Below are 11,939 nucleotides of genomic sequence, written 5' to 3'. Positions count from 1 at the left end.
AGAGAGAGAGAGAGAGAAAGAGAGAGAGAGAGAGAAAGAGAGAGAGAGAGAGAGAGATAGAGAGAGAGAGATTACATGCCTCTGGATGTGATACCCAGAGAAAGACACATCATCATTTCTGTGGCATCCTGGCCAAGGACACATATGAACCTAATTATGAGAAAAAATATCATATAAAACCAAAACAAAGAGCATTCTATAAAACAGCATGACAAATGAAATATACAACTCTAGACTGCATCTGATATCGTAGGAAAGACATGGAGAACTGTCAACATGGGAATTGAACTACAGGTATCAATGTTAAATTTCCTGTACTTTATAACAGTATTGTGGCTATGTAAAATACTCTTATTCTTAGGGAACATGTTGAAGTACTAAGAGGTAAAAGGTTATGATATATGAAACCTATTCTTGAATGGTACAGAAAAAAAAATTAAAAGTGAGTATACATATGTGTGTGTGTGTGTGTGTGTGTGTGTGTGTGTGTACATGTACACATGCTAAATATATATGGCTTTTCAGTAATGTTTTATGATTTTTTTATACAGCTGTCCCTCAGTATCTGCGAAGGACCTGATTCCAAGGCCCCCTGGGCAGATACCAAAATCCATGGATCCCTTTTATAAGTGTCATTGTATTTGCACAGAACCTATATACATCCTCCTGTATACTTTAAATCATCTCTAGAGATTACTTATAATACCTAAGACAATGTAAATGCTATGTAAATAGTTGTTGTATTGTATTGTTTTTTAAATTCGTATTATTTTTTACTGTTGTATTCTTTTGTTGTTGTTTTGAGTTTTTTCCCCTAGTCTTTTCAATCTGTGGTTCGTTGAATCTGTGGATATGGAACCAGTGGATACAAAGAGCCAACTGTATTTATAATAATGGACGTACGTTTATGGCAACTGACTCTAGGCAGTTTCTCTATTCAATATACTATTAATTCCAAATGGGAACATCCACTAGGATTAAAACTTTGTTCGAGCTCTAGTTGCTTCTTAAATTATTACTGCAATTATTTTATTTTATAACTAATAGAGAAATGTAATATGTGAGTGATTAGCAGAACACAGACTTAAAATTGATTTTGTGCAGAAAAATAAATAGCTTTGGCTCAGGTTACTAAATTGACTGAATAAATTAACAACAAAAATCAGAAAGAACATCATAAAGCCACAATAAAACAGGATGGTTTTTTAACAACTGCCTGTGGCTGGGCGTGGTGGCTCATGCCTGTAATCCCAGCACTTTGGTAGGCGGAGGGAGGCGATCACTTGAGGTCAGGAGTATGAGACCAGTGTGGTCAACGTGGCAAAACTCCCTCTCTACTAAAAATACAAAAAATTAGCTGTACATGGTGGTATGTGCCTGTAATCCCAATTACTCGGCAGGCTGAGGCAGGATAATCGCTTGAACCCGGGAGGCGGAGGTGGCAGTGAGACAAGATTGCACCACTGCGCTGCAGCCTGGGTGACAGAGCAACACTCCATTTCAGAAAAACAAAGCAAAACAAAAACCCAAAAAATTACCTGCAAATATGTAAGTATCACAAAATTAATTTAATTTTAAAAATGTAATATGCTGAATAGAGAAAAAAGTACATGAAAAGTTCATAGAAAAACAAATATAAATAAAAGTTATTCAGCTTCACTCAATATAAGAGAAAGGCACATTAAAATTATAGTTAATTCTTTTTCTTAAGAAAACTATCAGCAAAAAGAATCTAAGAAGGTCACACGCTATTTAGGCTGTAGGGAAATAGGCACTCTAGTACATTGCTAACGGGAATGCAAAATGAGTACAATCCCTGGAAAGAGAAATCTGGCCATATGGAGTTTATCCTATTAAAAAAACCCAGAGTACATATAAAATAATGCAAGTTCAGTTACTGTGTTCCATTTGCAATAGCATAAGATTAGATTAAAACTCAACTATCCGCAAAAAGATTAAAAATAAGTGAAATTATAAAAGACAATGAGGAAATGTCTATGTACTGATATAAGAAGATCTCCAAGATATATCACTAAATCAAAAAAGCAACTATTTACAAGATATGTAATCAACCTACATGTCCATTAATGAATGAAGAAAAATGTGGCGTATATGTGTGTATACACACACACACCTCCCCCCCACACATACACACCCACCTACCCCAGAAAACTATTCAGCTATAAAAAAGAATGAGGCCGGTGGCTCATGCCTATAATTGCAGTACTTTGGGAGGCTGAGGCGGGTAGATCACCTGAGGTCAGGAGTTTGAGACCAGACTGACTAATATGATGAAACCCCGTCTCTACTAAAAATACAAAAATTAGCCGAGCGTGGTGGCATGCATCTATAATCCCAGCTATTTGGGAGGCTAAGACAGGAGAATTGCTTGAATCTGGGAGGTGGAGGTTGCAGTAAGCCAATATCGCACCATTACATTCCAGCCTGGGCAACAAGAGTGAAATCCCGTCTCCAAAAAAAAAAAAAAAAAAAAAAAAAAAGAAATCTTATCATTTACAGCAACATAGATGGAACAACTGAAAGTCATCATATTAAGTGAAGTAAGCCAGGCACAGAACAACAAATCTTGCATGTTCTCACTCATATGTGGGGGCTAAAAAAGTTGACTTCATGGAGGTCGAGTTGAATGAGGTACCAGAGGCTGCAAAGGGTGTGTGTCTCAGTGGGGTGGGAGGGATAATTAAAAGAGATTGGTTAATGGGTACAACCACACAGTTAGAATAAGTTCTGCTGTTTGACAGCACAGTAGGGTGACATTAGTTAACAACAATGTAAGGAGATTTGAAATGTTCCCAACATAAAGACATAATAAATGTTTGAGGTGACTGAGATCCTAAATATTCTGACTTGATCATTACACATCGTATGTATGTATCAAAATACCATACGTACTCACTGGAGTATGTAATAACAACAAAATTACCTGGCCAATTAAAATTTTGACAAAATATATTAACATATACCACTAAGTGCTTTTCAGAAAGACATTAATAATAACAACTAATATACTATATTTCCTATATATTGTTTATGGATCATTTCATTTAATCTTCAGAACAACGCTTTGAGGTAAGTATTATCATTATACACATTTTGTGAGTGGGAAAATTAAAGTTCACAGAGATTAGATAATTTGCCAAAGTCACATAAGTAGGTGGTAGAACGCAATTTAATTTGAGATAAATTCAGAACCTATGCTCTAATTATCTAGAGTGTCTGTTTTTTATCAGTAATATAAAAATATGTTTCACTGAACCTCATTGACCTGGAATATTAGTGTTATTTTCATCCTATTCAATTTCATATATTTGAAAAATGGCTTCCGTTCTGATTTCCATTTCTTTACTTATGAAGCTGAACATTTTCATGTCTATATGAACCTTATAGGTATATAAAAGCATTTATGTTAAAATGTCATTCCATAATGAGTTTTGTAATAATAATTCAGAAGAAAAAGGGTTACTGTTTATTGATAATAACACACATATAAAGGACTACTTCAGCTATAACTACCTGCGATAGTAACACTTCAATTTTAAGATGTGTATATATGGTTTTCATTTTTTTGTCTTGATGATATGCATGAATAATGTAGTAAAGCAGAAAAGCTACCACCTATTTACCTCATTATTTCCTCTCGATCTCCATGACTAGCATGTTCTGCCTGTATCTGCTGCCTTAATCGATTAATTTCTTTGTCCAGAGTTGATGCAGATTTTTCTACTTCTATACGCTCTGGGCAGATTTGTCTTGCTTGTGACATTTTCTCCTAAGAAAATAGATGTTTAAATTTTTAAAACTCTTCTTTGATATAACAATTCATTATACTACTCGTGTCAAAATATGCAAAGTAAAATTCTGAACTTAGGTTTAAAAAATATATTTTAATTATATTTAATATCAATGTTATTTATATTTATCTGTTTAATATTCAAGATAAAGTCCAGAGTAATGACCTCAAGAGAAAAATGCATTGTTGTGTGTTAACTCTAATAAGATGCAACATCTCTATAACTTTCTAGTAAAATAAATTTAATGCAGCAGTTACGAAAAGCTTGCTATCCAGGTCACCGAGGTGGTATGTAGCTTTCCACGTCCTTTAGGGTGGACTCTGAGCACCAACGGTATTGAAAACATAAACAAAGACCCTCATGGGGTAAAGAATGCAAACCACTTTTACACATAGTACTTATTTATATTTACAACATTCTGTATGATGTCTTAAACAAATGAGAAAAATAAGAAAATGAATTACAGAGTTTAGATAATTTTCCTTAAGATATAAATGCAAAGTTGAAATCCATCTATTCTGGGTAGGATAAGGTTGTCTTCAATTTATTCTCCTCTAAACACTGGGCCACTGCTTAGAGTTGCCAACAGGCATGTCTAGTACGAGCTAAAATCCAGCCCAGCCCACATCCCAGCTATTCATTGGAAGAGGTGCCTTTTCCTGACACACCATGGCTACCTGCTTGCCAAGGTGGGCATCTAAGGAGCTCTGTTAGCTGAAAGACAATGCTGCTTTCTAAAGCACTCAGAGGCATAATAGAGGACTGTTGCAGTCTTGCTTATGTAAGTACTCACACTTTAGGGTCCCTAAGCCTCTTCTGTTTATTCACCCAAACACCTATTACTCTATATGAAATAGAAATTCAACAACTTGTCTGTTTTTAGAAACATGACATTAGGGAAAACACACTTTAATAGTCACAACTAAGGCTGAAAACAAAATAACTTGAAAAGAAATGGTGAAAAACCTCTAGTTCTTTCTCTTTCATATCCAGTTCTCGTTTCTTTTTATTTAAGGTATCCAGGTGTTCTTTTTGTTTTTCTTCATAATGTCGTTTCCCTCGTTTTTGGTTATCCACTTCAGAATCAGCAAGGTTTAATTCATCCTGTTTGAAAGAAGTCAAAATAAAAGATTACAACTCAATAAAGTGGCTAGGATTATGTTGCTTGAAGACGCAAGTGTTAAGAGTTTATATCCATATGTGTCTGAATAGAAGTGAGGAGTTTCCCAAATTAGGAAGTCACATTAAATTTAAATTCTTACCTGAATTCCCCATATATTACGGTTTTCAATTTTATTTTAATAAACTAGGTTTTTTTGGGGGGAATCCACATTAACCTTTAAAAATTTAAAACAATACAAGTATTAGGTATTTACAGAGGTCACTTGAAAAAGGATACCTGGTTTTAAAAAAGGTGGGTCAGGGGAAAAAGAAAGGATGTAAAAAAATTAACACTGATTTATTTAGTTATTGTATCTGGTATAACCTCAAAATTTTGAGCATAATATACAACGGGAAAGAAGCTATCCCAAAACCACTTTAAAAATAAACAGTAGCAGACTGTGGTAAGGTAAAGATGCATACTGTAATGCACAGTAACCACTGGAAAAAAATAAAACAAGAGGTATAGCTAAAAAACTGGGAGAAAAGATAAAGGAACACTCCTAATTACTTGGTAATCTCAAAGGAAGGACATAAAGAGGGAAAACATGAACAACCACCACCAGACAATCAAAACACACATAGTAGCTATTACTTCATGATGAAATACCGAATGCTTTCTTTCTAAGAAAGAGTGCAAGGTAAGGACATCTAGTTCCATGGCTTCTGTTCAACAATGTACTAAAGGTCAACAGTTATTGGAGGTCCTGGCTAGATTAATTGAAATAAAAAACATAAAAATTAGAAAAAAAAGAATAATATTGTATTTAAAAGAGAGATGATGGTACATAAATTCCAAAAGAACTTTAAAACTAATAAGTGAGTTTAGAAAGGTACTGGATACAGGTCAACACAAAATTCAGTAATGTATCTGTATACTAAGAATAATTGAAAAATGAATTAAAACATTTACCATACCATGAAAAACAGCCAACACATATCCAGAATATATAAAGAACTCTTACAACTCAAGAATAAGAGATCCATAACCTAACTATAAAAAGGGCAAAGATTTGAAGAGACATTTCCCCAAAGATATACAAATGGCCAATAAGAACATGAAACTACAAACAGTATTAGCCATAAGAAAAATGCAAATCAAAATCACAATGAGATACCACTTCTCACTCAATAGCGTGGTCAAAATTAAAAAGGCAGAAAATAACCAATGTTGATAAGGGTAAGGAGAAATTGAGATATTCAAACACCATTGATGAGAACATTAAATGGTAGTCACTTTGGATATGTTTCAAGGTTCTTCAAATTACAATGTAAGAACACAGCTTAGCAATTCCATTCCTAGATATCTATCCAAGACAAATAACAATACATATCTACACAAAAACTTGCACATGAATGTTCACAGCAGCAGCAGTGCCCAAATGTCCATCAACTGATGAATGCATAAATAAAATGTGAATATTACTAGGCAATAAAAAGGAATAAAGTTCTGACATATGCTACAACACAGATGAAACTTGAAAACATTATGCTAAATGGAAGAAGCCAGTAACAAAAGATAGCATGTTATATGATTCTACTCATATCAAATGTCTGGAATAGGCAAATCTATAGACAGAAAGCAGATTAGTTTTTGCCAGGGGATGGGGATAGGAGAGAATTGGGAGCCACTGTTAATCAGTACAGGTTTCTTTATTAGGTGATAAACATGTTCTAAAATTGTGGAAATGGTTGCACAACTCTGGATACATGAAAAACCATTGAATTATACACTTTAAATGGATAAATTTTACTGAATATATATAATGATTAGATCTTGTTGAGTTTTTCTATATCCTTGTTAATTTTTGGTGTAGTTGCTCTATCAATTATTGAGGAAGTCCTATCAGATTTTGCTTCTCATATGGTACAGCTCAAATATTTGTTGCACACATATTTATAACTGCCATGTATTTTTGATGGACTGATATTTAGAACTGCTATGTATTTTCGATGGACTGAACCTTTTGTCATTACGTAATGTCCTTCCCTGTTTCCGGTGATTTTTTTTTTGTCCACTTTTAATATAGCTACTCCTGCTTTCCTTTATTATGTGGAAGATAAACCATTTTCTATCCTGTTACTTTCAACCTGCCTTTATGGCCATATTTGAAGTGAGCTAATTATAGACAGCATATAGTCATGTTTCAATCTACTCTGCCCATATCTGTCTTTCAATTTGTTTATTTAGACAAATAAACAAATTTAAGTATATAAATTTATTTAAGTATATAAACAAATAAATTTAAGTCTGTCATTTTATTTTTTGTATTCTGTTGTTGTTTATCTGTCTTCTCTTTCCTGCCTCATGTGGGATACTTGAACATACATTAAGGATTTCATCTCGATTTATCTGTAGTACATTTTAGTGCATCTCTTTGTATAGCTTTTTTAGCACCTGCCACAGGTGTTATATACACCAAACCTCACAGTCTACTGGCATAATTATTTTACCAGTTTGAGAGATTAAGAAATCGTACCTCCCTTTTGCATCCCTTTTCATTTACCCATTTTTAATATAATGGTCTTAAATATTTCCACTACATACATTTAGAATCATCTCAGATATTACAATTTTTGCTTGCCTTCTAAACATAATTTTTAAAACTCAGGAAGAAAAGTAAAGTCTATTGCATTTTTTCCTATATTTATCTCATTTTTCCTTCTTCCTGATGTTCCAAGATTCCCTCTTTTATTGTTCCTAACAAATTCTCTAAGTTTGCCTTCATCTGAGAATATCTTGATTTTTCCTTTATTGCTTGGAAATGTTTTTGGTGGACACAGGGTTGACACATCATTTAGCACTTGAAAAATGTGCCACTTCCATCTGGTCTCCATGGTTTCTGACGAGAAACATGCTGTCATTCAAAAATCCTTTTCTATATAAGGTTTTCTCTTGCTATCTGTAAAACCTTTTCTTTAATTTCTAGAAGTTTCATTATAATGTTTCTTATTGTAGATTACTTTGGGTTTATCTTGCTTTCGGTTCACTTACATTCTTTAATCTCTAAGTTTATGCTTTTTGCCAAATTTGGAGTGTTTAGTCATTATTTCTTTAGGTACTTTTTCAGTCATGCCCTCTTTTCCCTCACTTTCTAAGAGTCCAACAACACAAATGTCAGCTATTCTGTGATAGTCTCACAGGTCCGTAAGATGCTGTTTGTTTCAGTCTACTTTGTAACTTCAGTCTATTTTTTCTCTGTTGATCAGATTTATGAGGAATAACTAGGGAATATTATGAAAAACTTCATGTTAATTTTGTCTCAAAAAGTGTGTGCTAAAAACAAAGTCAATTGAATTTAGCCTGAAATGTAACTGAAATAGCTAATAAACAAGAGATGAATAGTACTTTATTTCAAGTTGGCTTTTACAGCAACTAATCCTTGAGTTATTGAAGCAAAGCTGGGACAGAGATAGTCTAGATGTACAAGATGTCTCTGCTCCTGGTTCTGATTTTTAAATATCATAAAGAGTCAAAAAAAAGAAAAAGCTATAATCCTCTAGGAGAAATGGAAATTCAGTGATTTATTCTCAAAAGGCATGAGCAGAAGTGTTTAATAATAATTGATCTAATGATGAAAGTCTGGTTCTCACCATTCTTTATATTCAATTTTTATGCTGTTACATTTATATTTAACCAAAAATTCTTTTAGGCCAATATCCAATGAGTACACTGTGGATATAAAACTAAAACATAAAATACATATATAACAGAATATCAAAAATATATACCTTAAGTGGGTCTGCTAGCTCTGACAGTTGATTAATTTTTAATTTAATTGCATCATACTTATTTTCTGCTTCTATTTTCAGACTTCTAAGATGCTCCATATTTTCTTTTTGTTGCTCCATATGTTTCTCAACCATTTTCATTTTGCTTTTATTTTCCTGAGCTTCATCTTCCTGATAACATTTAAATAGCATATAGTGTTAATTAAAATACTTTAAGTTTTCGAACAGAAGAAACACATAAATAATTCCGAGAGAAGAGAAACTACTATAGGCTATACACAAATCAGATCAAATACAAATAGAACACTAGAATATTTTTATATTCTTAATGTCTAAATTAGGAAGTAGAAGAAACAAGTTGAAAAATCCGAAGGGATGATATTTAGGAGACAATATTCTCATTGAGGTCATAATAAAAAAGACTAACCTTCATTTTTCTATTCATTTTCTCCAAATTATACAATATGTATCTTGTGCCAGACAATATGTTAGACCCTAAGTAAACAAAGATAAGTAAGATATAATCCATATATTTAAGAAATTTAGTTGGCCAAGTGCAGTGGCTCACTCAGCCCTCTGGGAGGCCAACACAGGTGGATCACCTGAGGTCAGGAGTTCAAGACCAGCCTGGCCAACATGGTGAAGGCCCATTTTTACTAATACAAAAAAATTAGCCAGGTGTGGTGGTACATGCCTGTAATACCATCCTACTTGGGAGGCTGAGACAGCAGAATCGCTTGAACCCGGGAGGTGGAGGTTGCAGTGAGCTGAGATTGCACCATTGCACTCTAGCCTGGGCAACAAGAGTATAACACCATCTCAAAAAAAAAAAAAAAAAAAAGAAAAGAAATTTAGTCTATCATTAAAAGGAATTAAAGCAGAAAAATAAAAAGTAGAATGTAAAAAACAAGACTACTAGTACAAAATGAAGACAAATTCTAATTAGACTAAAGCTTCGCCACGACTGAGAGTTACTCTGTTTTGTGCACTGTTGTATTCCTTAGCAGTTAAATATACTTCCTGACATGGAGCACTCCATAAATATTTACTCATTTTAACAAACGTGTGCAATTTATCTAATTCACTGTTTACTACAACTCAGAAAAAGCTAAGTGTCACAAACAGATTACTACAAAAAAAAATACAGTACAAATATGTGGTGAATTAAAATGAAAAATACTGATTTGGAAAAAAAAAAAAAAAAACCAAGACACCAACTAGAACTGACTAAAAGATGATCCTGACATCTGTGCCCACTGACATTGATACCGATGAACTCTGAGAGTGCCTATGTGAAAAACACTATGCTCGGCGGCAGGGTTTGATGGGCCCTTGTTTAGAAATACAATTAAGTTTTGGTAAAGTATTTTTCTGTGTGGTAGAAGACAAAATCAATTATTGTGCATGAAAGTTATATACACAAAACATCAAAAAATATGAAGGCTATATACCAGGTAGTTTTTACCTTATTGGTGAATGGAGACAGCAATCATTAAGAGTTGCTTCAATTAAAAGAACTTTTAAAAAAGGCTGAGTTGATGCCATTAACCTAAATGGCGGTTTTATCCTTTAATATAACATTTAAATTAAATAAAAATTATTTTACCAAAGTTGCAATATCTACAGACTGGTGTTCTTCTATGTTCTCAAGTTCCCGAATTTCAGAAATATTTTTTCTTATTTTCATCTAAAAGAAAAGTATTTGAATTTTAGTAATATAAAAATAAATTAAAACCAAAAGCCTTGGGAAGAATGTATTAATCTATAAAGCTCTATAATGTTGATGATACAGAAGGATTTCATAATTAATGAAAGGGGTACATTAGTATTAAATCAACCAAAGGAGATTGCATATAAATTCTGCCATATCACCTTATATACTAATTCATTCCCACGCAAAAAAGATGTAAATAATCCATCTTAGCATTAAAAACAATGGCACTGAGTCCATCGAGAAAAATTTTTCTGAAACATCCAAAGTCTCAAGTTATGGAATGATTATTCTAATCCAATAGTTCTCAAAGTATGATCCAAGTAACCTATGGGGTTCTCTGATATCCTTTCAGATGGTCTGTGAGGTAAAAACTATTTTCATAAAAACAATTAGACATTATTTGCCATTTTTATTAGCACTTTCTCATGAGTATATATTAAGGTTTATAAATATATGATATGTAATAACACAACAGACTAAATGTAAAAGCTGATATAACTATTAATTAAATTTTATTAAACTGGACATTAGAGATTTACAAAAATATTCCAATCTTCTGACAAAATCTTTTTGGTTTCAAATATTTTTTTGGTTTTTTAAATAAAAAATATTTCTGTTAACGTAAGTTATTATTATTTTTAAACGAACTGATATGGTTTGGCTGTGTCCCTACGCAAATCTCACCTTGAATTTAAGTTCCCATAATTCCACGAGCTTTGAGAGGGACCTGGTGGGAGATAACTGAACCATGGGGACAGTTTCCCCCCTACTGTTCTCCTAGTAGTACATAAGTCTCATGACCTCTGATGGTTTTATAATGGGTTTCCCCTTTTGCTTGGCTTTCTCTCATGTCTGCCGCCATATAAGATGAGGCTTTTGCCTTCCGCCATGATTGTGAGGCCTCCCCAGCCACGTGAAACTGTGAGTTCATTAAACCTCTTTTACTTTATAAATTGCCTCCTCTTGGGTATCTTATCAGCAGTGTGAAAACAGACTAATATATGATTTAAATATTCTTAAATTTTGTTTTAATTTTATAAAATGTAAACGTTGATCGATATGCCCACATAAATGAAAGCTCTTTGATAAATGCAAAGGGGCTTGAGGCCAAAAGGTTTGAGAATTGCTCGAAGTCAATGATGGGATCTTAAAATCAACTTGGTAGTGATTAAGTCGAAAAAAAACAAAACATTTTTTTTTTTTACCTTTAGTTCTTTATAATGTAGTTGGCACCTTTTAAGAAGTTCTTCATTGCGTTTAATACCTTTTTCAAGGGCAGATAAATGTTGCTGAAGATTTAATATCTGGGCTGTCTTATTTTCAACCTCATGCTCCAAGTCACTTAATAGGAAGGAGACGACAAAAAATACTTTAAAATCTTTTTCTCAATATTACAAATACTTTAGACCTTTACAAAGAAAGCCCTATTTATAGTAAGTTATATGCAAAATCCTTTTCAGTTAAAGCAGTTCTATAATCCAAGTTATTGATTATGAAAATCTATTGCAGACATTTCAAAA

General features: G+C 33.1%; 1 protein-coding gene across 5 annotated transcripts in view; it reads right to left on the bottom strand.

Annotated features, from left to right (window-relative positions):
- SMC6 (structural maintenance of chromosomes 6) overlaps nucleotides 1-11,939 on the bottom strand; it is an 86,790-nt gene that overhangs the window by 26,146 nt on the left and 48,705 nt on the right. For all 5 annotated transcript variants that reach the window (XM_032294061.1, XM_032294060.1, XM_032294065.1 and 2 more), the window contains 5 exons: nucleotides 11,625-11,760; nucleotides 10,312-10,392; nucleotides 8,706-8,876; nucleotides 4,779-4,916; nucleotides 3,645-3,790 (listed from right to left, as the gene is read on the bottom strand). In XM_032294061.1, coding sequence (XP_032149952.1) covers nucleotides 3,645-3,790; nucleotides 4,779-4,916; nucleotides 8,706-8,876; nucleotides 10,312-10,392; nucleotides 11,625-11,760 — 672 coding nt within the window. The remainder of the gene's footprint in view (nucleotides 1-3,644; nucleotides 3,791-4,778; nucleotides 4,917-8,705; nucleotides 8,877-10,311; nucleotides 10,393-11,624; nucleotides 11,761-11,939) is intronic.

The sequence above is a fragment of the Sapajus apella genome, unplaced genomic scaffold (genome assembly GCF_009761245.1).
Source record: "Sapajus apella isolate SASKATOON/1434 unplaced genomic scaffold, GSC_monkey_1.0 scaffold31, whole genome shotgun sequence".
In the NCBI taxonomy this organism is placed as follows: domain Eukaryota; kingdom Metazoa; phylum Chordata; class Mammalia; order Primates; family Cebidae; genus Sapajus; species Sapajus apella.
This window is presented reverse-complemented; position numbering and strand designations above follow the sequence as displayed.